Genomic DNA, 27,386 nt, shown 5'->3' on the forward strand with positions numbered 1-27,386 from the left:
GGCCAGCGGTTCCCAATTTTATTTTTGCTATGGAACCCTAAATTGTTCACCTAATTCTGATGGAACCCCAACTCATTTTTTTTACTTATCTTAAAAGACTCTTGACACAAACAAAGATCGCCGCGCTACGAATTCTCGGAACCCCTAGTGTGACCCTTCCACGGAACCCCGGGTAGTTTTTCTTGAGGGGGGGGGGGGCAAAGGGGGCAAGGGTGGACCGTTGCCCCCGAAATTTGTGTTCAACGAATTGGATCGTGTTTGGTGTTGTTACCGATGAACGATGAAAGTGTCCACACTGTATCGAATGCGACCAACCACAGGTCCATCGGATGAACTTGCACTTAATTACGTGGTTTTTCTCCATTATGCAAAAAAAATCCCAAAAATTTTAAATTTAAACATCGTGTCGAGTTTAGTATCGTTTCTATAGTATGTTTTAACGCTGGGTCGAATGAGTTATGACCAAAAGTACACTCAAAAACGTAGTTCTTTCGAAATTTCACTAAATATTGAAAGGTTATATTTTGGCCAGGACTTTTTCTTATTTTTTAATTTATATTTAACAGTATTTTATTCGACTAATGTTTGCTACCAGAAGCATGCTAAAAGCATGGGTGTTTGATTGCAACAGCTCCATACCTGTTGTTTTTTAAACATCTCCATACCTATTGTTTTTTAAACATCTCTTCATCAATTCTTGTAACAAACATTTAACAATATTGTTAAAAATAAATTGAAAATAAGAAAAAATCCTTTTCAGACACTGTTGGAGGATTAAATTCGAATTTTCTAATGTGAATTCCGTTATAGCTCGGACACGATTCATCCCACGGACTAAATATAATAATAATAGCTTTTTATTGGAGGCGCGTGCGAAATTGAACGAGCCCTTCTATATTGAAATATTAAGCAGTGCGCTAAAATATAACGCTAGCTATCTGTATTACTACTTCTAGGCAAATCGGTGAACAGGTTTTATTTAAGTGCCTATTAATTTTGAAAAAATGTGTACGCTGTAGTTCTAAAAATAAAAACAGATCACTGGCAACCCGGGTAGTTCCTAGTTTTGCGGCAGTGTTGCCAATGTGTGGGATAAATCCCACATTGTGGGATTTTTGGCGATTTTTTGGGCTGTGTGGGATAAAGGGATTTTTAAGCGAAAATCATTGATTTTTGGGATTAATGGCCTTAACTTTTGAAAAAGCACTATTTCCAGAAATTCATAAACCGAAAATATCAGACTTCTATTTCTCTAACGCTAGATGCAAGTGTTTGAAAATTACTACTTCATTTTCCCCTTCTAGTTGCAGTATTTCGGAATTTAATTTTTTTCCCGCGCTGGCCTACGAAACTTGAAAATATTTGGCATGTTTTCCGCTGAGTTTTGGGAGGGGGCATGGCTAAAAACGTGTGGAGGGTTTGGCTGGAAATTTTGGAACTGGACTGTGGGATTTGCGCTCGTCAAACATTGGCAACACTTTGCCGGGAGTGGAACTGGTCGCAGTTATGACAAGTTGTCTATCAGCCTTAAAATATCGTTGAAATTAATTTGGAAAGATTAGATACTATTAAAAATATATTTCCGTTTGTTATCAACGATAAGATGAGCATAATAAGAGAGATCCAGTAGATCTAGATCTAAATTTTCAAAACGGTATAAAAGATTTTTAACAATGGTGCCAAAGGCCTACGTTTGCTTCCTGGACAAATGAAAATACGTAATATGGAATTTCTTCAGTTTGAGTTTTGATGCTCGGCTTCCAAGCATTGATAAAATTATATCACAGCTATTTTTGTTTACTTTTTAAATAGGCCTAGAGTAGACTTAAAAATAATGTTGGCACCCTTCGCGTAAAATTGAAAAGAAGAGGGTGAACTATCATGCAACAACCAACGATTGACCATCTTCCCAAAAGTTCCTGTTTAGTGGAAAATGAAACAGAGGTTTTCTTTTCATTGCTTGTTAATCAAATTATTATTCTCGAATGCATAAAATTTATTTTGTAATTATCATAATTATGTAAAATTTAAAAAAATATTTTCTATGCATAATTTTAGTCAACCAGTGATGCTGTATTAGAAGAAATTATCGACGAGGTGATTCTAGGATTATGTTTTGAAGTTCACCGTGCATGTAGATTGGGTTTTTTCCTATTAGACGAACCAAAAGAAGAGTAAGCTACAATTTCCCGTAAATCCCTTTCATAAAGCAACACCCTAATATAGTAAGGGTTTAATTTTATTTCCAGTGAAAAGAAATATGGTACAACTATAATTAACATGGGTTATGGTTAAAGGTTTCATAAATGACAAATTTTATATTGGTTAGAAATAGTAGATGAAATAGGTTTAGACGTTTTTGGACAAGTTCCTCTTAAAAAACAGTTTGATTGCGTGTGCCCTAATTGCCAAAGAAATTTGGCTGCTTCCCGATTTGCTCCCCATCTCGAAAAATGTATGGGCATGGGTAGAAATAGTTCAAGAATCGCCAGCAAAAGGTGATTAGGACACTTATAGCGAGTGTTTAAAGAACAGCTTTTATAATGCATAATACACGTTTAGAATTGCTAACACTGGGAAGGTGGAAAGTGATGTCGATGACTATGATAACGACAGTGATTGGAACTATAATGACCGGAAGGGTCGACCCCAAATAAGTAAATAATTGTTCCAAATGAAGGTTACATTGTTAATATTAACTTTAATTAATTGGTGATTGTCTTACAGCTGGCTCAAAGAAAAAACGCGAAAAGAACTCTCCTCGAAGAACTAAAATAAAAGGAAAAAATGGTTATAGCATGAAATCGAGATAAATATTTATACACTAAAATAAAATACTAGAAAATATTTGCATTTTGAGAAGATTAAAATGGAAATTGACTCGAATCTTTGTTTTTCATTAAAAGGGGAAGGCAGTGGAACTAATACGGCTTCGACTGAAAGTCTCAATATGTTCGCTAATTACGAAACACTCTCTATCGGTACTTATAAAAAGCTAGATATTTTTAAGCAAGAAGTTCAAAATTTTTTGTCCTATTGTTTACAGAAGAGCGAAAGTCTCTGCTTATTCAGGTATAAGCAAACTAAACTTAAATTTGGCTTTAACTAAAAAAAAATAATTTTTATATTAAAAGATGTGTGGAGTTATATCAGAGCATACGAAAAAAATGTGCACTAGATCTCATAGGTGTCCCCAACATAGCGAAGAACAGAGAAAATCGGTTCGATCGTATCTTTTAGGAAAAGCAAAGTATAGGCTTTTTCATTTAAGGTTTCGTCTCATGTCTTAAAATATGCAAACTAACTTATTCAGCTTAATGGAGACGGTTGATGATGTAGTAGACGTTGACACTTTAGACGAGAGCGATAGTCAATCTTTAAGAGATTCCGTGAATCGTTTATGGGAATCCAGTAACTCTACTAATCCTAGTCCAGCTGATTCAGCATCCACTGCCAGTGGTAATATCATCTTATATGATGTAAGATATATATGCGGCTAAAAAATCTATTTCAAGGTTCTTCAAGTACAAAGAAAAAAGAGAAACGTCCAGTTTCTAACTCTAGTAGAAACATAATAACCAAGAAAAACAAAGCCAAATCTTCTCAGGGAACTAACAATGCCACTACAAATCAAGGGGTGCTTAATTTATTAGGTGCCGATGTTGCTTGAACATTTACTAAAGAATAGGATGTGTAAAATTTTGTCTCAACTTGTTTTTAAACCCCATATGTATCGCTTTTTTGTGTATGTCACTAATCGTTCACAAATATACGTACAAAATACTTTTAAAGAACTCAATTTGGCTCAAATTTTGAGTGTGACGTTTAGGCCTTAACTCGAAGAATGCATAGCTAGAAACTAATTCTTTGTCGTAAGACCGTTTTTAATTTCATGTTTGAATGTTCTGTGATATTTTTTTCTCTTTTTAAAGAAGATAAAAAAGAAATTAAACATTCTTAAACTTTTTATTTTCCATATACAAAATATTCCAAGCTACGTAACAAGGCTATTTCTTCGATATTACTTATGAATGGCAGGCATAGTGTACTGCAAAGATACATCATCATGTAAAAGGAACAAATGCAGCATTTTTTTGTGAACAATATCTGTTATAAAAGAGATGTTTTTTATATAAGAATAATTTTAAATTAAGATTTTGTAACGTACTGCAAATGACACGTGTTGGGCTTATTTGCTGTCCAGTTAAAAACTGATTTAACTTTCTTAAATCTATTCGAGCCTCCGCCCACTGGGTGGTTTTTTGACTTATTTCATGGCCATGGACTGTAAAGGTATTAACTTAAGTATATTTACCCAGCCATAAATTAATTTAACCTAACCTTCTGTTGGATTTCCTAAATCTTTGAAATTAGTTCTAACCATGACAGAATCGGTTTCTATTTTTATTGTCATTTCTCCTTCTTGGCTAGCTCTAAGTACCTACAACGTTGTATCATCCTTCAGTTAACTCTAATATAATTTGAACGCAAACTATTATACTCAAGTGATTACACCAAAAGAATCCAAATTCTTCATCCTTTCAATGATACCCTTTAACCTTTGGAGTGGAGGCATGTATATAGAAAGCTGTAATCAAAATTCTCGACTTCACTATTAGTTATAAAGATTTTTAATGTAAAAAAGAACTGACATGAAATTCCATCATTTTTGGTTCATCATATTCATTCCATAATCTGCTGGGTATTAAGGATATTGGAATATCGTGGATTGAAGGCCACGGGTTAATTAATGATGGCTATATAAAGAAAGGGTAAGTTCGACCTACTATATTCCTCAGCCAATCTTAATTTGAGTAAACACACATGCTCAACTTCTAATGTCACACAAGGAGTTTGTTTTCTGGTTAGTTTGATTTTTACTGATTTGGCATTGAGTGTTGTTTTAATGACTTCTACAAAAATATCTATGGCTAGTTCTAAGAATATTTCATTTTTCTCCTCAGAAACACCCTCCATAAGGTATTCATTAAAGAAGTTTGCTTGTTTCAATTCGCACCATATATTTATAGGACTACAAGCGGCTTGTTCGGTCATAATAAAATACAGTGTATCCTTCGTGATTCTTAATGCAACAACTTTTGACAATTTCGAAACAGTCTGCACTATCCCTATTTTGATTTAAACAATTAAACACTGCTAGCATCCCTAGTTTCATTTTCTACGACTATACGTACTGAAAAACTGTTGAATTGCGGTTGGCTCTATCATCTTTGCTCTGAATTTCATTTCGTTTTCAATATTTGGGAATTTTTCCCAAAAACAAACAAATGTAGGACAAATATGCCGGTATCTACATACCCCGCCAAAACTTGTTAATGGCGAAAACCGCGAAGGCGCGAAATGCTCTTATTTACCTCGCGCCGACGCAATCGGACCAGTGTTGCCACTCTGTGATTTACAAAATGCCAAGATCGAACTCGAAAAAATGCCAATTCAATATATACAGGATTTTCTATATGACTTTAGTTTAATTTCACGTACAAATTAATTGATTGTATTTTTCATATTTCTTCTTTTAGTTGCTATTATTATTATTAGTTTTTTCTCTATGTATTGGATTGTAAGCCATAATATACCCATTGAGTTGGGAATATTAATCTAGAGATCCAATCAAATCTGCTCCCCGCGAAACAAATTTTTGAAAATTACGAATTTGCCGTCTCTTCTAAAATGACGAGAAAACGTTATCATATGACTCGTGGCGCCATTCATTATTTTTAAAAACAAAAATATTTTTGCCGGAAAACGCGTCTTACCATTGAGAGATAGACGGCGCCACGGGTAGAAATACAGGCATTGAGTTGGGAATATTAATCTAGAGATCCAATCAAATCTGCTCCTCGCGAAACAAGTTGTTGAAAAATACGAATGTGCCGTCTGCTCTAAAATGACGAGCAAACGTTATCATATGACCCGTGGCGCCATCCATTATTTTGAAGAAAAAAATGATAACGTTTTCTCGTCATTTGGGACGCCGATGAGAGCAGACGACAGTATTCTTATTTTTAAAAACTTGTTTCGCGAAATACTGAAATCTGACGTTTTGATTGGACCTCTAGATTAATATTCCCAACTCTATGGATACACTTTTCTCGTCATTTGGGAGCAGACGGCAGTATTCTTATTTTTTAAAAACTTGTTTCGCGAAATACTGAAATTTGACGTTTTGATTGGGAATCAGATTAATATTCCCAACTTAATGAATATACCCAATTGTATAGAAATATATATATATATATATATATATATATATATATATATATTTATGTTATGCTCTGACTTCAAAGACAAAAAATATAATTATGTAAAGTGACCCTCCCACGCACAAGCTTGGCTTATGTGGGCTAGGGAGATGTAATATTAATTGTGAATTAAGTTAAGTTAACAAAATCATGGCATCAATAAATTTCCCCTTGTATAGCCTCCATTTAACAATATACTACAATATATTATTGGATGCGCGGCCCAAATTACCGAAAATTGTGTACGATATCGTTTCGTACTCAGTTAAAATTCTCGTACACCTAACAAGTTGGCAAGCCACAATTTACCTATCCTCGGAAGAATTGTCCCTAGTGGTATTAATTTCTCGAGATGACCCTTAAAGATATATCTGCTCAATTCAGAGTTATTTACTAAAAACGTAATCCTGGTTCTATCCCTCCCGGTATAAAATTTTAATTATAATTAAAATAATTGAGACGAAACAACCGATTTTAATTTATTCAGAATATTATAAATAAAGTAGTTACAACAGCGAGTTAGACTTACTAAAGCAATGCACAATTGAATTTAACCCTATTTACAGTACAAGTTTATCAGTTGAATATAATACGAAGCAAATTTTAATGAAAGAAATATCTACAGAGGGTATTTGTATTTTTCTCGCTTACGAAATAGTTGCCGCATCTTTAATGCTCATTTTATTTCAACACTCGCCCTTGATGAAGATGCCGTAGAATAGCTATATTCGACATCTGGTAGTGGACGACTCGTAGACTTCCTGTTGACGTTGTGACATACCGTCCAATTTCCAATATCATATAATGACTCGCACACCCAGGAAATCAATGACTGCATTAGGAATCGTAGGTATCCGCTATCCAAATATCCACACCAATAAAAATGTATTAACAAGAAGCGAAAAACTTACCATTCACAAAGCACAGAAAGCCACTTGACTAAACGTCGGCTCGTATATCAATAAATGACCGTAGACGGAATAGTTAGGGCTCTTTATAAATAAAAGCTAACGAACCCAATTGATGAACTGCATTAAAGCAAAGATAATTTAAACTCGTACCCTAGATTCGAAATCACTCTCTCGCGCATTGCCGATAGCGTTTACCCACTTCCCGCGGGAACTCAGAAAAAATTCGGTCCATGGTTTTCGCCTTACCGTAACCGATGGAGCCCGATTTTTCTGAGGTCACGTGCCGGAAAAGGGTAAACGCTTCGTAACATAACCGTCAATGGGAAAGCTCTCAGTATTCGAATCTAGGGTACGAGTTTAAATTATCTTTGATTAAACATCTCAATCAGTCGAGAAAGCGTTTAAAATAAATTACGAAGTAATGACGACCCAGTTAAAAACCAGACCAACGTAAGAGCACGATGTATCCAAGTCGATAATTATTCGCTTAACACACAATAGATAAAAAAAAAGACTGAAAAAAAACCGAAATAAATTACAAAAAACTAACGGGTTCTACACTTTAACCATCTTATCTGCTGACTGCGCTAAAACAAGATTTGACCTTTAAATTTTCATACGTAAACAATTTAGACTTTAACAAGTTCACAAAAATTAAAAAACAAAGTTCAATAGAAAATATCCAAAGATATTGTATTCATCCGTTTAGTAAAAAAACCCGCCTTATCATAATGGTTCCTTTACTTTAATATTTTCTCTAAGGAAGTCAATGGCTCGGCGGTGAACTATCCGCATGGTAACAATGCGACCCGAGTTCAATTCCTGATCACGATCAAATGTTACATTAAAATACTTAAATATTTAATTAAGTATAAGATTAATATAATTTATAAATATTTAAATAAATATAAGATTAATATAATTAATAAATATAAGATTAATATAATTTATAAATATTTAAATAAATATAAGATTATTATAATTTATAAATATTTAAATAAATATAAGATTAATATAATTTATAAATATTTAAATAAATATAAGATTAATATAATTTATAAATATTTAAATAAATATAAGATTAATATAATTTATAAATATTTAAATAAATATAAGATTAATATAATTTATAAATATTTAATTGAATATAAGATTAATATAATTTTTAAATATTTAATTGAATATAAGATTAATATAATTTATAAATATTTAAATAAATATAAGATTAATATAATTTATAAATATTTAATTAAATATAAGATTAATATAATTTACAAATATTTAATTGAATATAAGATTAATATAATTTTTAAATATTTAATTGAATATAAGATTATTATAATTTTTAAATATTTAATTGAATATAAGATTAATATAATTTTTAAATATTTAATTGAATATAAGATTAATATAATTTATAAATATTTAAAATGATGTAGAATAAAGGACATTCGTCAAAGCAGTTTTCGAAAAACAACGTAGCTTAGCAAGCGTTGGTGGCTCAGTGGTCTTGCACGCAGCAGACCCGGGTTCGATTCCCGGCCGGCGCCAATAAATCACCAATTGATACTAAGACGAATACCGTGAACAATTGGTGGAAACCCTGCAATTGGACGTTGCCATAACACTCAGCACTCGGTCCGTCCCAAAAGTCAATAAGAAGAAGTTGAAAATAAAACGACCGTACAAACACCACACAACAGACTCACAACCGTCATAACACAAACACAACAAACTCAACACCCACAACCATCATAACACAAAACCCAACATTCACACCCTAGAAATAAACATTACAATAAAGAAAAATCCAATCAAGCTGAGTTAAGACTGTTGCGACGGTGAGCGTTAACGAAAAAAAACCACCCAACCGCAAATTAATCCGTTAACGCTCACCGTCACACGGTGGTTTTGCCAACCCTTCGACTTCGTTCCCTAATTCCTAGCAACTGCGAACGCAGAGATTTCGAGAAACTGCGTCAAGTTTTCATATTTTTAGGTTCTGTTTACAGGTGAATAGTTTCCATTATTGGGTCATTCCAGGACAGATTTTCCCACTTGTTCACCCGACCATCGCCAAATTTCGTGAAAACTTGTTTTTGGGGTTATTTCGGCCGTAGAAGTCGATTCTGAAATTTTCATTAAGATTGGTTGAGCGGTTGCTTAGATACAGTGTAGTCACATTTTTGAAAATGACATTGACCATACCATTAACCCAAAAATTCGAAAGAGGGCTCATTTTAAAGGAATTGAAGAGCGCAATGTAAATACGCACTTAGGTTCATGCTATATATAAGATAAAATACAATAAATCAAGTTTTAAATAGTTGACCTTTGACCCTGAAAATAGCTCATTTTTAATTTTCAAAATTTAATTTTTCTCCGCATTCCCTATACGCGCTTTAGTTGCAATCAAAAAAAATGCGAGGGTAATATTTTTTGTTTTCGAGAAAAAAAAATATTTTGTATAGAAATTTAAAAAAATATATACAGGGTGTTAACTAAAAAACGATACAGAGCCAATTACTCAACATGTATTTTAAGTAAGAATTTTAAATTTGCAGGTTACATAGAGGGTGCAGGGGGAAAAATGTCAATGAAAATTTCAATGACCTTGAACCAGGTCTTCAAGGTCACTCAAATTTTATCTCGAGAACCATTAGGATTAGAAAAATGGTTCCAATTAGAAATGTGTTCTACGTTTAATTTTAAGTCTAAGCAATTTTGACCCGATCTAATTTGACCAATGGGAAGCCGAGAAATGTTCGACCAAAAACCATAAGGTCGTGTGTGGTATTCTAATGTTAAATTTCTATATATTGTTTAAGGAGGGGTATTCAAAATATTTTTTTTTCTCAAAAACAAAAAATATTACCCTCGCAGTTTTTTGACTGCAACTAAAGCGCGTATAGGGAATGCGGAAAAAAATTAAATTTTGAAAATTAAAAATGAGCTATTTTCAGGGTCAAAGGTCAACTATTTAAAACTTGATTTATTGTATTTTGTCTTATATAAAGCATGATCCTAAGTGCTTATTTACATTGCGCTCTTCAATTCCTTTAAAATGAGCCCTCTTTCGAATTTTTGGGTTAAGTAGAAGCTGAGATAAAAATGGTTAATGGTAGGGTTCAATGTCATTTTCAAAAATGTGACTACACTGTATCTCAGCAACCGCTCAACCAATCTTAATGAAAATTTCAGAATCGACTTCTACGGCCGAAATAACCCTAAATACAAGTTTTCACGAAATTTGGCGATGGTCGGGTGAACAAGTGGGAAAATGACCACAAGCACTTGCAATAGCTGGCGTGTCCTGAATCTCGTAAATATAACTTCTTGGCGATTTCCTGGGAGGATGATTTATTTAAGCGCCTCTTGAGTTACATGACTTTGGCCGATCACAATTTTTCACGACTTGGAGTCTTTGACATGTTTAAAATATTTTCATTGATAATATCATCAAATGACGCCTTAATTTGAGATAGAGATTTATTTATTTATTTGAATACATAATAGACTGCTAAGCTACAGTAAGCTTTTGTGCAATCTTACAGGTTGTGGCTTATATGGAGATATGACAATAATATGATATAGATGAAGAAAAGAAAAATACGTTAAACATGAGTAAAAAAGAAAAAAAGTGAAGGCAATAGTACAAACAGGGGACAAATGGGAACAGGGCGGGTTTACTAAGAGTCTATGAGATGGTTTCTAATGTTGCGTCGGGCCATCGGGCGTGAGGTGCAGTGGAGTACATCGCTGGGTAATTTATTCCACAAGGTAATTGTACGGACGGAAAAGTGCCATTGACGGGTGGTAGTACGGACATGTGGTTTGACTATATTGGCAATGTGACATCTCGTTTTTCGAAGAGTGGCGAAATCGAAGAAAGTATCTGCCTTTAAGGCAGAGCCACCAGTCCAGATATTCCAGAGTTGGAGAAGGTCGTTGATAGTATGTCGCAATAGTGGCGCGTCAATGGCAAGTTTGGAGCGTATCGGTTTCAAGCCCTTTCGTTAGCTTGGTGAGTCGGTTGTGGGCTTTGGTCAGTTGGTCTCTATCTCCAGCCATCTGCGGGCTCCAAACTTCCGAGGCATAGTTTATTTGAGGAAGCACTAGTGACTGGTATAGGGTACGTATCAGGCGCGGGGACCGAAAATAGAAGGAGCGCCTGGTTAGGCCTGTCAAAGAATTTATTTTCTTGACAACCTTTGTCGTGCGATGGGAGAAGGTGAGTGATGAATCGACCCATACTCCAAGGTCGCGGATGGGTGAATCGGGTTGGAAAGTGACATGCCGTTCATGGTATAGTAGAAGCGCAGATTTTTGCTACCTAGGTGGTTTACTCCGCTTTTCAGGACATTGTAAGTCATACCGTGGTCCCTTGCCCATGCACTCACAGCGTCAAGATCCTCTTGGAGGGATAGTTGGTCTTGTAACGTAGCTACAGGGTGGGCGAGATTGGTATCGTCAGCAAAGAGGTACGACTGGGAATTGAGGACGACTGTGGGCAATGAGTTTATGAAAATGGAAAAGAGAATGGGTCCAAGCAGGGGCGTAGGAACCGGGAGGGGCAGGGGGGGGAGGCAATGCCCCTCCCTAGAATTTGGCTGGGAGGGGCAACTAATGCTATTGCCCCCTCCAACTTTTTGGTCAGTTGAAATCTTCAAAAGGCTCAAATTATCATTTTGAAAGCATATACAGTTTATAGAATCTAATAATAAATAATAATAATAATCAGCTAGGCTAATACCCAAGGCACCACCTTAGGCCTAAGTCATCATGCGACTTTTGAAGCCCTTAATTCAGGTGGCCGGGTTACAATGCGTAGGAGGGTGGTGGCAAGCCCTGCATGCCACGAGATCGAGCCAACAGCTCCCTACACTAACTATTACCGTTAACCTAGACAAGTTTTTATGGAAGGGGAAACCGAAGAACTCGGGGGAAAACCCCTTAAACCAGTGGGGAGAGAAATTGCAAACTCAACGCAGAAGGAGTTTAAATTTCAGTATTTTCCCGCCAATTTGCATAGTACTAAAAAGTACACATGCATTCGGAGAAGCTACACTAAAAATTAAAAACCATTCTCCAGACCCCTTTTCGTTTGTCTTTGCCCCCTCCAACTTCTAGAACGTTCCTACGCCCCTGGGTCCAAGTACGCATCCTTGTGGGACACCACTTGTCGGTGTAAGCGGTGCGGAAGTACAGCCCTTAAGGACCACAGCATGATGGCGACCTGTGATGAAACCACACAGTTATTCTACACACCAGCTTCTTCGAGTGACTCAATTAGGCCAGAGTGGGGGATAGTGTCAAAATCCATGCTGAGGTCCAAGTAGATGACATCTACTGGGGACCCAGAGTTAAGCCATCGAGTCCAGTCATTGGTAGCCATCAGTAGATTCGAAGTACAAGAGTGTTTGGAGCGAAATCCGTGTTGTGAAGGGTGTAGGAAATTGTTGTCAGTCAAGAAGGTTCGAAGCGGATCATCAGTCAGCCGTTCCGCAACCCTCGCAAGTAGACAGGTTTTGTCTATTGGGCGGTAGTGCGATGGGTTGGTACGTGCTCCTGCCTTGTTAATTGGCGTGATGGTAGCATACTTCCAAACTTGCGGTACTACACTGGAGCGGAAACTTTTGTTGATAATTACAGTTACTGGTTGTGCAATAAGAGGTGCTAATGTTTTCAATAGATAGGGGTGTAGGCCATCAGGTCCGGATGATTGGTTATGATCTAGAGCCATTAATTGCTTGAAGACTGACGTAGTAGTGCAGGAGAAATCGGTGAGATAGTTATCTTTGGGAGTGATGTGGGTTGGAAGAGACTGCGGAAAAGTGTTTATTTAGTATGTCGGCCATGATTGCGGGATCCGTTGTCGAATTGCCCATATCATCAGTCATTTCAGTGATAGTAAAGTTAGACTTGCGGAGCCCATTCACATGGCTGAAGAACGCTTTGAAATTCGAAGTTACGCGTTGTTTTAGATTATTTTAAATTTGCGCATTTTTTCCTCAACTTGTTTCTAATATTGAGTTGGGAATATAAGTATTGTCAGAAGTAAATGAACCAAAGTTATCAGACTGCTATACTCCCCATGTTGGAGGCGTTTTCCTTATGAAGTTACATTTTGACCTCGAATTTAAAATTTTGCGCGCTCCTAGGCCAAAAAAAAAGGTTTTTGTTTTTATGAAACCATTTTTTATATTTTTTAATTCCCAAGTGCAATTTTATCGCGTCAAAAGACGGGGATGGAGATTAGCTTTTATTTGACTCGATTTTCTCATCATTTTCATAAGGAAAACGCCTTCCGATTCTTAGCTCTATTTCGATAGCTTCGGTTCATTTACTTCTGGTATTGTATTATAATGATATAATATGTCTCATTTCAATTTCTATGGTAGTATCAAAAGCTTTTGGTAGCTTGTTCTTAAATAAACGTATCAAAAAATAATATGAACCTCGTACCCTAGATTCTAATTCTGATTGACAGTTTTGTACCGAAGCGAATGTGCTGGAAGTGGGCTACAAAACCGTCAATCAGGAAGCTTTCTGATTTCGAATCTAGCGTACGAGGTATATATCAACTTTGACATAATCAAACCTAGGAGCAACAATCATAGCACCCCACACTCCTAGATCAAAATATGCAAAATTATATTAAAATGCAAGTATTTATAAAGTCAAATTTAGGAATAACGATGAGGAAAAACTAATAACGTCTGCTTTAGCCGCTACCTATCTAGGTTTCAATGGCGAACCAAAGTTGTTTGTGGCGATAGTTTTCGGTCGCGAATTGATTTTCAATCAAATTATAGTACCAAAACATTCAATCCCAAGCGCTATAATGACAAGTGACATTACAGCATCCACTCTTAATCCCACTGCTGTGTGCGAAGTGGGGATTGGTCCACCCACTGCTGCACTTTATGCTGGGTTGAGTGGCTTGCGTCTAAGGTGCGACCATCAGTAGTAGGGTACTACTACCCATACTGGATTTGTCACCTGGCCGGGCTTGGGGACGCTGGCGTAGGGCACTATGATGATCGGCCTCCGGTGGTATGGCGCCTGTTGCTAGGTGCACCGGGCTATAAATTCTGACACACTGGGGAAATAATGGAAACTTTTCACCTGTAAACAGAACGTCGTGTTTTTTCCAAGCCTAAATATGGCAAAAAAGCTATCTGGATAATTTTAACAAGCACTATATAAACAGTGACTTGCAGGTCCTGGCCCTGGGAAATATTACTTCTTGGCGATTTCCTGGGAGGATGATTTATTGAAGCGTCTATTCTTTTCTTGAGAATAGTTCTTCTTGATAATTTTTCTTCCCGTGAGAACTCGCTGAAAAGCGTCATATGTAAAAAGATTCTTCTAAAGATGGCGGCTTACGAGAATGCCACGAACGTTGTAAATAAATATTATTTTTACACGATTTCAGGACAATATATGAAGGAAGAAAACATTTTATTTATAATTTAAAAGGAAATATTTCATCGGAAATGAACTTAACATTCGTTTTTCTCTTAAACTCATTTTCGTCCACAAAAATATCATACTGTTTAATTTCTTCAGCATCAAGTAAACTGACTAATCCTCCCCCCCCTCCCTTTTTGACCAAGAGAACTCGTGAGAAGATATTACACGTCACCTTCTTTAAGGTCTTAGAAGTTAGAATTCTCACTATCAAGGGAAGAATTCTAAGAAATTTGGAGCGCCCCAGAGAATCGGAGTATATTGACGTCACAGGGTTACTCTTCCTACCTACTCCAAAATCACAGAACAAGCGTAAAGTTAGGTGGATACTTTTCGCTTGTTCTGGAATTTGAACAATTCTATTGCCTTAAATGCCCCTCATCCCTTTTGGGACGATTTCCCCGAGGATAATAGGTTATGTAACGTAAATGAATAGTTAAATGATAATAGTAATCAAAATAAATGTCCTTCATAAAATCCCCATCAAAGTCAAATATAGAGTTCGTGCTGCAGCGACTGGACTTGCAATTTGTTTCTCGTTATACTGCAAAATATGTCTTCACAGTTCTGGCAGCAATGTGTCGGAAGAGGGGCAAGACCGTTGGGAATGATTTTATAGAAAGAAAATCGATGCTCCTGGAGGTAGTTTGTTTCGTAGTCTTCTGTACGACTCTCCCAAGTTTAAGGGAAAACGTAATGGCAAGAGAGTCTTCACACGATAAGTGGAGAGGGGTGCGGAGGAAAATTTTAAGAATCGACGTATTTGAACGTGGGGCAGTTCTTGAGCAAATAATAAGCAGGGATAAACTTCTATTAAAGAAAAATATTATACCCTTCTATCTAATTAGGGGCCCTTATTTCTAATCGTTAAATGAAATATGTTGAACTATCGAGTGCTTTTAATTTTCATTATATTCACATTATATACATTTTCTTTCATATTTTACATACAAGTATACAAAAAGATTTATTTTTTTTCAATTTGAATCTAGAGTTGTTTAAGCAAACAACATTGAAAACCATTAAAACTTAAAAATTCATTAACAGAAAAATCCTTAAAAGTAAAACTCCCCAACATTCATAGAATGACGTATCAAAAATCATTTTCATGTTGGGTGGAGAGGATTATTGAGGAAAGGAAAAATATAAAAAAAATTTAAAACTTAAATTACATTATTCTTTGTGACCCCGAGAGTCTAAGTAGTTGCGTTTCTTTACAGATACTGTACATGTTTAATATTAATAAGTGTTTTCGGACCAAGCAAAGGTCCATTATCACTCCACTTGACAAATAATCTAATAAGAGTAGACTAAGCAGCTAAATTATTTAATGTTCTTGTCTATACACATATTTGCTCCTCAATTGTTTTAGGAACTTCGTAGAATGTAAAAAAATCTTGTAGCCAAGCTCTCTTTTAAGTTAAAATTTTACGTTATTAACCTAGAATACTGCTTTAAAATGAAATTGAGCAATGCCTTTCATTTAAGATTTCAAAAAAGGGAAAGTTGACAGTCTCAGATTAAAGGAAATTTTCACATTGCAATTGTGTAGATTGATTTTTGAAGGCAATTTTTTTAATGTTTACTAGTAATCCAAACTATATCAACCAGCTTTATCATAAGTTCTAAGGTAGGTTCTACACATCTAGCTTTATTCACAATGCCGTTCTACAAAATAATTATGTGTGTAACTAAAAAGCGTCATTAATTCAGTTTTTTCGAGCACCGAACTACCAACAGCAAAATACCTACAATTTTATATCAGAAACACGTGATAAAGCTGGTTTTCAAATTGTGCTATGTTAAATGGGTTTCTTTTCTTTAGAATTTCAAGTTTGCCATTCTCAAATGCAAAATTTTGATACCCCCCACTGCACGTGTGCATTAATCACTATCTAATGTATTTTTTACACAATAAAGGCATCACATGAATACAGCACCTCATTGGGGCTATCTTAATGCTTAATGTTATACTTATTTAATTAGCTTCAAATATGGCTCATTTAATTTGTAAAGTTAATAAATTATTCAAAGATACTCTTCACTACCATTATGTTACTTTGCCGAAGTAAATTGGAAATTATTTTAATATATTTCTAGGTGTAACATTGCTTATCACAACCATTTCTTGGTTTTTTAATTATTTTTTCAAAAATCCTGTTGTAGTAAAATTAGGAATGGTTTGGACGGGACTTAAAAAAGATCCCACTGAGAGGTCCAATCTTGATGAACAGTTTTTCTTTTGCAAGGAGGTACTTTATTAAGCGTCTTAAGAATGGCATTTAAAGAACGCCGGCTTGGATCTTGTGACCAACATTGAACAAGAATATCCTGCATTGTTAATGGATTTGAGAGAAATGTTTTAAATGGTCTAAAAATACGTTAAAGCGGCGGTTTGACATTGCTTTCTAAAGAGCGATAATATTACACGACTTTTTTTCTAAATGAATTAATATTAAATTTTAATCAGATCACTTTGAAATGGTAAAAAACTGAAAAAGCAGGATGTTTTGAAGGATAAATTTACATTATACTAAAAAGCTGTAACAAAATTAACAGAAGCAGCTTTATACAAAACCTAGTAATGGTAGAAATAGATAAGCAAGTATTCTATCAGAAATATCTCAAAATATTTCCAAGCTATTGGGCGCTTTTTTTTTGAGCGGTAAGCAGAGCAGATATTCGCAAGTGGGTTAAATTTTTCTGTACCGAGACCGACCCGCCTTCAGATCAATGTTCATTGAGAATATATTAAATCAACTAAGATTTTGGCAGGCTTGTTTAAGTTCCTTTTCTCGCAAATTCATTATATATATTTGTGTATTTATATATATATATATATATATCTATGTATGTTTTTTTTTATACCAGTATATCACAAAAAAGAAAATGCTCTTTTTAAATACCCCTCAATCAAAAGACAGACTCCGCTGATCTTGATAAATGTACCGGATGAGACGGGCTACGAGCCAAGCGTCTCTTGGGGAGCAATGGTAATCGTGATAAAACCGTCAGCATCTTGCCAAAATCTGGCCGATCAGAAGCCTTATAAGACCAACACATCATGATCATGTCCTTTAAGAGGGAAAAAGGTCAAAAAGCGAGAGAACCGTTAGACAAACGTTAAATAAGCTAAAAGACCCAATTATCTAAATTCCGTTTGCACAATTTGAGATGCGCGCTTTTCTTAAGCTTGAGATGGAAAAATACTCAAGAGAGCTTTAAGCATTATACGATACAATTACACAATACATTGGTTGAAAAAAAAAAAAAAAACAGCTATCAGCTTTGGCTTGCTGTATAATCTAGAAATCGTGAAGCAAAAACTGACTTACTTTAACTTCTTTTGATGATTGAATGTTGGCTAGAGATTGCCTGATACCTTTTCCGACTTGCCAAATTACCGCTTCAGGAGGAAGACCTTGGAAAGGCCACTCGCCACATAAAAGCTCGTACCACACCGTGCTGTCCAAAGGTAATAAAACAAATTAATTATTGCTTTTCAAAGTCATGCTTAAAAATATAGTAAATTCTTACCCAAATGCATAGACATCGGAATTCTTCGTAAAGGGAATGACTTCCTCCTTTTGACTATCGGCTCTTAAGCTACGAATGACTTCGGGTGACAAATAGCACAGCCAACCTTTGGGAATGGCTAGCCATTCTCCACGCCGACTTTTCTGACACAATTTAGTCAGCGAAAACAGCCCAAAATCTGTAATTACAACTTTCCCATTTTCGTAAAAGATATTCTTCGTTTTTAAGTCCTTATGAACGATTCCCTTCGCGTGCAGATATCCCATTCCCTGAAAAATTAAATAACATTAATAACAACAATCAAAGAGAAATTGGTCAATTTAGTCACACCTGAGATATTTGTTTAGCGATAGAGATTGTTCGGCTTAGAATAAATTTATCCTTCCTGATGTGGATATGTGTATACAGAGTTAAACCTTTGCATAAACTCGTCACTATTGCAAGATGAGGAGGTTTCATACAAGCACCCATAAATAATATTAAATTATCGTGCCTCGTGTTTCGGAACGTAGCTACCTATAATGGAAATTCAAAACAAAATTAATCAAAAGAACTTGAAATCTTTTTTATCTAATAGACTCGCCTCTTGCTTAAACGTTTCCAGAGTTCTTCTATCATCTAATGGGTCCATACTTAACATTTTAATCGCAACACTGCCATACCATTTACCCCTATAATATGAGAAAGAGATTTTAAATGTGACATAATTACACTAAATTCTACCTAACCTACCTATACACCGTTCCAAATCTCCCAGGTCCAATTTTCTCCTCAACTAAAAGTTCGTCGTACGGTATATCCCACTCTTTAAGAGAAAGCTAAGAAATCGAAAATAAAGTAATTGAGTAAAAAAGGTTTAAAATTTGTATCAAAAATTTATATAAACGGTCCAAAGTTTACGCTATTTTGGCGTGGCCATCCTTTTTCAGTGGGATCAATATCCGAAACTTGACTATCTTGTGAATCCACTCTTCCGGCTAATGTTTTTTCGGAATCAGTCTGAACAAAAAAACAAAATATTCTTAAATATACTTATAATTATCAATATCATCGACAAAACCTACACTTATGCTTCCAGATCCGGATGTACCCGATGCAGTTTTGTCACTATCATTTGATTTTTGGGTATCGACTAGTTCGGGATTAACTCCCGGTTTAATATCGTCTCTTAAGCAATCTGGAACTTCTAAATTTTTTTTAAAAGTTCATAAGATTATTTATCATTTTTACCATGAATTCAATAGCAATAAAAGCGGTATTTAGACATGGCTTACCATTGGACATAATCATTAGGCCTGTGCGAGTACTCCAAAAATGTGAGTCTGAGTCCGAGTACTCGAAGTGGACTCGAGTTAATAAATTTTCCACCAAGTCCTTTATTTTTTGAGGAGTTCAAAGATTTTGCTTTTTTCATCTCTAATTTTTTTTAACGCGTAGTTGCATTCAACTACTCACCACCAGGTAGTGGCTTTTATTTTTTATATGGTTGGTTTGCCCTTTGGTTTAACGGAGATCGCGTGACTCACCAAGTTGGCCTATTTTTTTATTTTAGTTTTGGTTTTGAAGAGAGGACTTTCCTTTGGGCTAGTGACGAGGCTTTAGTTTTTTACAAGTCTTAAGAAGTTGAGACTTTTAGTTTACTTAAACTACTATGAGACCTTTAGAGTATAGAAGCGGTTCCATACGGTAAAGACTAACAGAAAATTAAGACTCAAAGCGGGCTCAACCAGAAAATTAAGACTAGAACTAATTCTTAAGAACTAGAGGACTCGAACGAGTACTCGGGAATTGGACTCAAGACTCGTGAGTACAATTCTCCAGAACTCGACTCAATTTGAAACCATAAAAAGAGGACTTGCACACCCCTAATAATCATACTTATATTAAAATGGTTACTCACCAGGAAACTTAAAATGCTGCTGTACAAGTGTAGAGGGAGGCGGCGTTTGGTGATGCGCGATGAGGTTGTTGTTGGCAAATGCGGGTGAGGAGGGAGAAGAAGAATTACATGACGACGTATTCGAAGACGAATCCGGGCATTGAAAGGCAGGAATGTTTATGCCAGGATGTTGAGTTAGAATCTGTTTTCTGAAATCTCTCTCTTTCCATCCACCCTCTTCCTCTTCGCGAAAACTCTGAACAAAGACATTAACAAGGGCTTGAGGTAAGCCACAGGAAGGAGGCACTTTCTCCGCACAATCTCTATGACACATAAACCTTGAAAAAAAATTAAAGCGTTATTAGCTTTCCAAATAACTTGTAGATTTCCGTTATCTGCGCAGTCTTACTTGCATTCTTTACACTTGAAACCGATTATCATCTGTTTTTGGCATAAATGGCATGTGGTCACTTTAACTGTTGAGGCAAATCTGTGGCTAATACTATGTGCCATTCCCCTTGAACGAGGTGAACGGGGTGCCGCGAGTTGAGTGGCTAAATCAGAGAAAAGGAAATCAGTCTTTTGTCTGATCTAGCTGTAGATATCACTAACGGATATGAGGAGGTTCATCCTCAAAACAATAGTCGGGTTGTTCTGGACTAATGAACGGAGGTGACCGACTGGGGGAGGCTGCTTGAGAAATTGATGAGCCATAGCCTGTTTCTAATCCAGGTTCTGTGGCTAAACGTCTTCTTGGCAAATTATTGCAACTAATACTGCGTTGCATATGAAATTTGAAGTTATTTACTCCTACTATGACTGCATAAAATGCCAGTACAAGATAATTACTTGATTAATGAAGGATCCACCGGTTCAATTTTATTTGCTAAATGTTCATCGTGAGATTTGCTTTTAGTCAAAGGAAAGGCTTCGGGTAGCAAAGTTTGGTGTTTTTTACTAGGAGGTGGCGTTGTAGGAAATTTCCTATCTCCCTTTTTTGCCGTAATAGAAGGGGTAGGCGGTGGCGTGTATCGTTTCTCATTGCTGTGAAAATGCGTCGGTGAGTTACTCATAATATTAGGGTGGCTACTTCCCAAATTACTCCCGTGATAGTTATGGTAGTAGTTCTGAGGGACAGGATAATTTGATTCCGTATGATTACTAATGTCAACTATAGAGCTGTCACTCCTTGGATAGCCCTCATCCGATTGAGGGGTTGATCTCTGTTCATTGCACCTAGCGGAATCTTTTGCATTTCCTATCTGATTCCAGGACTCCCAATGCAAATCCATTTCCAAATTGGTTTTCTTGTCTCCAGAACCAAAGAGGTATTCTAACAAAAAATTAATAGGGGTCTCGTCAAAATTACAAATATAATTTATGCACTTGCGGCTAAGAAGTACACTAGTACTTACCAACATAAATACTAAGGTTCTTTTGAGCTCTAAGCATTCTCTTAATTTCCTCTTCATTGACATGTAAACTTTGAAGCAATTTTTCAAGTTCAGGTTCCGGATACTTTAATATCTCCTCCATGGTTTTAACTTCTTGAGACAATTTCTAATAGAAATTTAAAAACATTACAACACAGAAACAAAGATGTTGGGAATGCAAAAAATAATTTTTCACCTGATTAACATTAGGACTAAGTCCAACTACATGTAGCCATTGTTTTAAATGCGGATATTCGGACAAATCTTTGATTGAGCCGCATTTCGTTTTTAAATAAAGCTGTCGGCTAAATAACCTCAATAATTTATTCTGAAAATGTATTCATTATTATTTAAATTTTATTAAAATGTAGACAATAAAATAAGATCTACCTACCTCTAATGTACGTATCTCTTGTTGCGTTAAAGTAGCCGATGTAGTGCATTCTGTTCGCAATCCTTCAAGATGTTTGGTATTTATGTCAATCATAGTTTGAGCTGTCATGCAAGACTCAATTGCATTCTTGATTTCCAGCTCCTCATTTGATTCATCTTTGGCCATCTTATCACTCTTTGATAGTTCTCAACAGTTCTAACAACATTATGTGCAACTAAAGGACCAAATTAAGAGATTCTATAGAAAATGTCCGAGGTTATTACAGTTAAAAAATTAAAAAAATAATTTGAATACATTTTAGTTAAAATAACATCACAAAACCAAACCATTTGTTATAAATATGCTTAAATTTTGTGTAAAAATAATTGCACGCTATGCTATTCGAATGACTACTTTGATTTACAGAAAATTTCACAGCCAGATAAACTATATAAACATTAATGCAAAGCAACCATTGCAAATTAGGAACGATTTATTTTTTTTTTTCAATGTAAGCAATTGCCGTGTGCTAAGTACATTTTATATCAGATCACATATCAATATTCTATAGCTAGCTACTGCTTAACACCAAGCTAACACCGTGATATCACGGGACTTAAGCAAAGGCCTCTCAAAGATTGCCCACAAGTTAAGTAATAAAACGGAATCGCATTTCTCCTTACCTCTACTGGATATGTGTAAAGTGCTTAAGCAATTAAATAACCAAAACAATGGGAATTTCAAGTTTTTATCTGCCATTCTTTCATTATGTATCGACGTTATCGAAATCCAAAGCTTCAAGATTCGATTCAAGAAGCGCCTGATGCCCTCATAAACATGGATTAATTTCTGGACATATTACTCTTTGTAGCCGTGCAAACCTTGCAAAGAGCTTCAGAAGTTCAGATAGGCCTTCGCCCGTAACGAACAAATTATTTGCATAAAAATGTCAGAATTCTAAGCTTCTTACAAAATAAACGCGGAAAACAGAATTAACAAGTTTTCCAATTGTACTTTAAAATATTTCCCATTAAGGCGGCGCATTAGCTTAGAAAATTGCCCAGTGAAGGGAAATTTAAAAACCTATAATTTTATTTTTTAATAAAAATTGCCAAAAATTTTCGAAACAGCAATGTCTTTATCATTTTGTCTATCGAAATATATGTGTCTTACAAAGAAACCGATTCGGATGTCTTTCACCTTCGTCCGTAAAGAGCTAAATATTCCCATTAAAATGTCCATGAGTTCACCTTCACCCATAAAGAACAATTTGCATAATGTCCATATTATCAGCTTCTTTAATTACAAATTAATCAAGAAAAGTAAACAAGTGTTCCAAATATACTATAAAATATTGCCCATAATGGCAGCACTTAACTTCCAATATTTTGGAAAGTTAATGAAAAAAAAATATATTGTCTATCTTAGTGCAATGTGCCTTAAAAGGGAGCCACTTCGGATATCTTTCACCTTTAAAAAATGTCGTAAAATTGTGATACAACTTCTTGCTGCATTATCAATCTTAATGTTGGAAAATTCTTTTATATCATCGTCAGAGCAGAAATACATCCCTAAAATTTCACATTTTCTATTACACATTTCCAATTTAAAAATATTAAATTAAAATATTACCACGTGTTTCATTGCATTCCTGGGATTTAAAGACTCTAAATTTACTCATTAGTGGTTCACTCAATTGGCTTCTAGGTGTTTTAAGAATTTTATATTTAGCGAGGATAGTCTTGTTAAAGTCATCGACAAATTTGTTGATTTTATCCAAAGTTAAACGTCCTTTCATGTACCTTAAAATTGAGAACCAATATAAATCAGAGGTATATATATTAAACCACAATTAACATTGTTATTATGTTACTTATGATTAAACTATAAACTGCCAATACTTGGGAATATCACAAAATTCTTCGTTAGTCAAGGGATAAATAGTTGGTGGTTGGTTTGATGGTTTTTTGGGCACAGATTTCAGGGGTTCATTAGTTTCAGTAACTTTGCCAATAGTTTTTTCAGCTTGATCAGATTCACTTTTTATATTGCATGTTATAGAAAGGTTTAAGATATTTTGCATTCTTAAATTGCAACTAGTCATTTTCTCTCGTGAGTCCTAAATTTATAATTGAAAGAATAAAACCTAATATTACATGGAGTTTATTTCTTATAGAATTTAAGAGAAAGTCAAACCTCGAGACGTTTAATAGCATCTATTTCCTTTTGACAAAGAGCTGGTGATTTTTCAACCAGCATTTGTACCCTTGATAAAGATTCTTTTACCTTAGTTAAAAGGTCTTGTGGAATACGCTGGGTTTCTGATATGGATTTCAAGCGCATCTGACTTCTTAAGAGTAAACCAATCTTTGATTCTAATTCCTCAGTTAACGTTTTTAAAGCTGTATCATTTTCCATAATGTAAGTTTAAATGCAACTACTTAAATTTAAAAGAAATGCGTCCACCCACTAAACGCAGTCTAATCACTGGTCTAGTTATGTTCTTTCGTTATCTCACTTTTCCCGCCAACAGTACTCCCTAGCTCAATAAATTTAATTCCCCTGAACTGTAAAAGTAGGGGCTACTAGTGGAAATATTTCCAAGCATTTGACAGTACTGCACACAGTAGCTTTACAAGGTGGCATAGAAATGCAAGGTGGGGGAGTGGAAATTGGAAAAATGTTTTCACCAGTAAATAAAGATACACATTTCAAGAAAATATTATAATTTTAATTTGCTGGAATTTAATTTTGCCAGTCTTTTTTCCTTTTTTAATTGACCCGCTTTTTCTTGAATTTGACTCTTCACTTGGTCTTGAAGTTTTGAGAAAAAAGCAGTGGATGTTTTCAAAGCCTTACGTTGGCTTTCCTTTTCATCAAGCTATGTAATATACAATTAGACACAAAAATCCCAAAAATTAAATATAATATGAGTTTAATTTACCTGTGTTCGGTCCCCTCTCAGTTTCTTCAAGTCTTCTTTGGCAGACTGTTTGGCATATTTATTTCCCAAACCAGGCTTGGACTTATTCACAGCTATCATATTGCTTTTCTTTTGTTTAATTTTTTGGAATTTCTTTTTTAGTCTCCTCTCTCGTTTCTTATCAGTTGTTGACCTTTCAGTTTTTCCAATAATATTTCGTTTAGATTTTTCCTGAAAATGAAACCCAATAAATTTTTAATTAAACCCTATGGACAAAAAAGGTCATTCTTACTTTAATTTCTTCAGGAGCTAATAAGGCAGTGTGGCTAACGCTAACTGGTGCTACTTCTTCAACAGTAATTGCTGGCAAATTACTGATCACTTTAATATCTGTTTGGGCCTAAAATGTATGAAAATTAATGGTGGAAAAAAGCCCAATATTAAATAGTATCACCATTCTGGGTACAAAATGGAAATTAGACAAAGCATCAAGTTTGGAGAATAAGCTGTCCATCATTTTTGTTATTTCTGAATGCTCTGGTAGCTCTTTCTCTTCTTCGTTTTTCTACAAAAATTAAATTGATTAAATAAAATATTTAAGGTTAGTTTTGATAATGCATAATGAAAAACTAGATTACCTTCTGTTGATTAAGATATTCCTTCTCATAAATTTCTGCCAAACTTTGTTTACTCTTCTCCTGGTCCAAAACTAATCTCCTGCGATATTCAAATGGTTCTTCTTTAGGCTTATTTTTCCTTTCTACATCATCCCAAGCTTTGTCCTTGATCCTCTGAATGATTATATCTTCCAATTTTTTGGTTGTTTCTTCCGTTATGACTGGAGCTTGCCTCGTTGTGTGGTCAAATTGAAGATATTCTTCCATCAAGCTGTTTTCTGGCCGGCCAGTAGCGGAGACCTCTCCTTTTAACTGCCATGGTTTATCTCCTAAGTTTATTTCTTCAAGTTCATTCATTTTTTGCTTCAACTGGAAGTATAATTTTATATAATTTAATGGTGTACTAAAAATATTATGGTCAAAATAACCAATTCAAACCTTTTCTTGTTGTTTTTGAAAATTAGACTTTGCATTATTGTCACCGTTTCTGTCACGACCAATGCCTAAAATGTCATCAATATTTTCCCCCTCACTTTCACTGTCATGGTCACTAAATGATTGGGTTTCATTAGCAAATTTGTCTCCTTTTACGTTATCCATTTCAACATCACGTGTATCATATTCGTCATTGTATACTGAATTATCTTCAATTTCTTCCTCGTCCTCATTTTCTGCTTGCATACTGTCTTCAACTCCAGGAGGGTCAAAAAAGTCTTCGTAGGTTGCTCTTATACTGGAACCTTTAGACTCCGATGGTTCAACTTCATCATCATCTTCCTCACTACCCTCATCTTCAGAGCCACCAGATGAAGGTATAGGATTAAAGTAATCAATTGAATCCTCATCATTACTTTCATCAGATTCTTGTTTGGATGATTTTTTCATCTCTTTCTTATCTTCTTGAATGAGAAATTCTTCCATTTCAGACAACTTAAAAAATTTGTCATCTACCACTGAAGAGCGTTTCTGATTTATTGGCCTTTTATTACGATTTTCCTTGACAGGCTTATTTCTAATTTCTCGTATTTTACGGAAAATTTCATCTTCAGAGTCTATTTCATCTTCGTCATCTACACTTTGTTCTTCCTCACCACCACTTTTGTCAGACTCCTCATCATCAGAATCAAGAATGTTATGTGAAAGAAAAATACCCAGATCCTTTTTCGACACTAAAGTCGAGATGCTTTTAAGAATTTTAGTTACAGACGAATTATTTTTAAGTTCCAGTTGCTGCCACACTTGCTCATCATCAAAACCATCGACGTGCATTTCAGGCAAAATTGCGGTTTCTTTCTTCTCATCATGATGCTTAGATTGCAAATAGTCATACAATTCTTTACTAACATTACGAAAAGGGTCTGTATGTTTTGATATCTTCCTACAAATGGAGATGTAAAAAAAAATTATTGAAAACTTTCAAATTAAGAAAAAAAAATCTTAAAAGGAACTTAATACAAGGAAGATAAACTCCTTACTCTAAAAATGATTCTGGAGCATTTGTTAAAGAATTAAATCTTGACAAAACATTTAAAATATTATTATCCACGTGCGGAAGAAAGGACGCCGCCATTTTTAAATTTAGATTTAATTCATGAGAGGGCAGGTTTGCCACACGCTAACGCCGAAATATCCAGTATGATTACAAAATAATTTGCCTTCAGATTGATTTAGATAGGAATTGACCAACATAGAATTTCGATAAAGCTACTTTTCTATTAAAGCTTTTATAAGAAAATAACTAAAAACAGCGTATACGGATAAAACAAGGTTTTTCAAACAAATGCTATTCCTTATAAATTTTGCTTAATTCTTTTCTGACCATGCGAAATAATATAGGCCTGCGTGTCAACCAGGCATACAAAAGAGAGCTTATATAAAGGCCAAAAAGGAAGCGTGATCAGCGATTGGTGTAGTTTTGACTACCTGTATCCCTAGCACGTAAGCTTCTCTCCTACATATTCAATTAAACAACAAAAA

The 27,386-nt window shown here is 35.1% G+C and overlaps 5 protein-coding genes across 9 annotated transcripts; 1 reads left to right on the forward strand and 4 right to left on the reverse strand.

Moving 5' to 3' along the window:
• Window positions 1-1,477: 1,477 nt before the first annotated feature.
• Sgf11 (SAGA associated factor 11kDa) lies at window positions 1,478-3,956 on the forward strand. Of its 2 annotated transcripts, XM_090163484.1 has the most exons (12): window positions 1,478-1,718; window positions 1,813-1,944; window positions 2,059-2,174; window positions 2,250-2,263; window positions 2,330-2,498; window positions 2,563-2,657; window positions 2,728-2,790; window positions 2,907-2,981; window positions 3,047-3,072; window positions 3,135-3,250; window positions 3,314-3,459; window positions 3,516-3,956. In XM_090163484.1, exons 2-12 carry the CDS (start codon window positions 1,882-1,884, stop codon window positions 3,668-3,670), a joined length of 1,038 nt encoding a protein of 345 aa, XP_090019610.1. In that variant the 5' UTR covers window positions 1,478-1,718; window positions 1,813-1,881; the 3' UTR covers window positions 3,671-3,956. The 2 variants fall into 2 exon arrangements, with proteins under 2 accessions (XP_090019610.1, XP_090019611.1); XM_090163485.1 differs by lacking the exons at window positions 2,250-2,263; window positions 2,330-2,498.
• Hus1-like (Hus1-like checkpoint clamp component) lies at window positions 3,956-5,362 on the reverse strand. The gene is made up of 7 exons (XM_090163486.1): window positions 5,196-5,362; window positions 4,825-5,129; window positions 4,653-4,757; window positions 4,514-4,588; window positions 4,342-4,441; window positions 4,169-4,285; window positions 3,956-4,107 (listed from the first exon to the last, which is right to left on the reverse strand). Exons 1-7 carry the CDS (start codon window positions 5,245-5,247, stop codon window positions 4,022-4,024), a joined length of 840 nt encoding a protein of 279 aa, XP_090019612.1. The 5' UTR covers window positions 5,248-5,362; the 3' UTR covers window positions 3,956-4,021.
• Window positions 5,363-15,534: 10,172 nt separating this feature from the next.
• Window positions 15,535-22,850, reverse strand: LOC149922285 (kinase suppressor of Ras 2-like). 4 transcript variants are annotated; one of them, XM_090162698.1, is made up of 16 exons: window positions 22,553-22,850; window positions 21,891-22,104; window positions 21,693-21,824; window positions 21,479-21,623; window positions 20,913-21,396; window positions 20,676-20,839; window positions 20,473-20,617; window positions 20,085-20,401; window positions 19,249-19,367; window positions 19,085-19,183; window positions 18,917-19,002; window positions 18,768-18,855; window positions 18,515-18,700; window positions 18,185-18,453; window positions 17,983-18,112; window positions 15,535-17,722 (listed from the first exon to the last, which is right to left on the reverse strand). In XM_090162698.1, the coding sequence occupies exons 2-16, from the start codon at window positions 22,053-22,055 to the stop codon at window positions 17,561-17,563; spliced, it is 2,691 nt and encodes an 896-aa protein (XP_090018824.1). In that variant the 5' UTR covers window positions 22,056-22,104; window positions 22,553-22,850; the 3' UTR covers window positions 15,535-17,560. The 4 variants fall into 4 exon arrangements, with proteins under 4 accessions (XP_090018824.1, XP_090018823.1, XP_090018822.1 ...); XM_090162697.1 differs by having other exon boundaries at window positions 18,515-18,696; window positions 18,764-18,855; window positions 19,249-19,370; XM_090162696.1 differs by having other exon boundaries at window positions 19,249-19,370; window positions 22,553-22,849.
• A 437-nt stretch (window positions 22,851-23,287) lies between these two features.
• On the reverse strand, window positions 23,288-24,362 carry LOC149922286 (SKA complex subunit 1-like). The gene is made up of 4 exons (XM_090163371.1): window positions 24,066-24,362; window positions 23,771-23,988; window positions 23,502-23,671; window positions 23,288-23,440 (listed from the first exon to the last, which is right to left on the reverse strand). The coding sequence occupies exons 1-4, from the start codon at window positions 24,285-24,287 to the stop codon at window positions 23,289-23,291; spliced, it is 762 nt and encodes a 253-aa protein (XP_090019497.1). The 5' UTR covers window positions 24,288-24,362; the 3' UTR covers window position 23,288.
• A 216-nt stretch (window positions 24,363-24,578) lies between these two features.
• Window positions 24,579-27,030, reverse strand: LOC149922287 (U3 small nucleolar ribonucleoprotein MPP10-like). The gene is made up of 7 exons (XM_090163513.1): window positions 26,885-27,030; window positions 25,848-26,787; window positions 25,431-25,778; window positions 25,247-25,357; window positions 25,085-25,192; window positions 24,814-25,023; window positions 24,579-24,750 (listed from the first exon to the last, which is right to left on the reverse strand). Exons 1-7 carry the CDS (start codon window positions 26,977-26,979, stop codon window positions 24,592-24,594), a joined length of 1,971 nt encoding a protein of 656 aa, XP_090019639.1. The 5' UTR covers window positions 26,980-27,030; the 3' UTR covers window positions 24,579-24,591.
• Between the last annotated feature and the right edge of the window lie 356 nt (window positions 27,031-27,386).

This window comes from Leiobunum rupestre, chromosome 11, assembly GCF_980474605.1.
Source record: "Leiobunum rupestre chromosome 11, qqLeiRupe1.1.hap1, whole genome shotgun sequence".
In the NCBI taxonomy this organism is placed as follows: Eukaryota; Metazoa; Arthropoda; class Arachnida; order Opiliones; family Sclerosomatidae; genus Leiobunum; species Leiobunum rupestre.

What these genes read in the sequence shown, in the direction of transcription:
- LOC149922285 (XM_090162697.1), bottom strand. Translation starts at nt 22,055, where the DNA reads ATGGCCAAAGATGAATCAAATGAGGAGCTGGAAATCAAGAATGCAATT. An exon ending in AGATTTGGAACGGTGTATAG is followed by an intron (nt 18,856 to 18,916) that starts GTAGGTTAGGTA and finishes CTCATATTATAG; the next exon opens with GGGTAAATGGTATGGCAGTG. An exon ending in TCCGATGTCTATGCATTTGG is followed by an intron (nt 18,113 to 18,184) that starts GTAAGAATTTAC and finishes ACCTTTGGACAG; the next exon opens with CACGGTGTGGTACGAGCTTT.
- Hus1-like (XM_090163486.1), bottom strand. Translation starts at nt 5,247, where the DNA reads ATGAAATTCAGAGCAAAGATGATAGAGCCAACCGCAATTCAACAGTTT. An exon ending in CAAAAATGATGGAATTTCAT is followed by an intron (nt 4,589 to 4,652) that starts GTCAGTTCTTTT and finishes TTTTGATTACAG; the next exon opens with CTTTCTATATACATGCCTCC. An exon ending in CCCAACACGTGTCATTTGCA is followed by an intron (nt 4,108 to 4,168) that starts GTACGTTACAAA and finishes CTTTTATAACAG; the next exon opens with ATATTGTTCACAAAAAAATG.
- LOC149922286 (XM_090163371.1), bottom strand. Translation starts at nt 24,287, where the DNA reads ATGGAAAATGATACAGCTTTAAAAACGTTAACTGAGGAATTAGAATCA. An exon ending in ATGCTATTAAACGTCTCGAG is followed by an intron (nt 23,989 to 24,065) that starts GTTTGACTTTCT and finishes TTATAAATTTAG; the next exon opens with GACTCACGAGAGAAAATGAC. An exon ending in GGAATGCAATGAAACACGTG is followed by an intron (nt 23,441 to 23,501) that starts GTAATATTTTAA and finishes GTGAAATTTTAG; the next exon opens with GGATGTATTTCTGCTCTGAC.
- Sgf11 (XM_090163484.1), top strand. Translation starts at nt 1,882, where the DNA reads ATGCAACAACCAACGATTGACCATCTTCCCAAAAGTTCCTGTTTAGTG. An exon ending in TAGTGGAAAATGAAACAGAG is followed by an intron (nt 1,945 to 2,058) that starts GTTTTCTTTTCA and finishes GCATAATTTTAG; the next exon opens with TCAACCAGTGATGCTGTATT. An exon ending in TTACGAAACACTCTCTATCG is followed by an intron (nt 2,982 to 3,046) that starts GTACTTATAAAA and finishes TATTGTTTACAG; the next exon opens with AAGAGCGAAAGTCTCTGCTT.
- LOC149922287 (XM_090163513.1), bottom strand. Translation starts at nt 26,979, where the DNA reads ATGGCGGCGTCCTTTCTTCCGCACGTGGATAATAATATTTTAAATGTT. An exon ending in TTCAAAAACAACAAGAAAAG is followed by an intron (nt 25,779 to 25,847) that starts GTTTGAATTGGT and finishes TTATACTTCCAG; the next exon opens with TTGAAGCAAAAAATGAATGA. An exon ending in TGAGAGGGGACCGAACACAG is followed by an intron (nt 24,751 to 24,813) that starts GTAAATTAAACT and finishes TATATTACATAG; the next exon opens with CTTGATGAAAAGGAAAGCCA.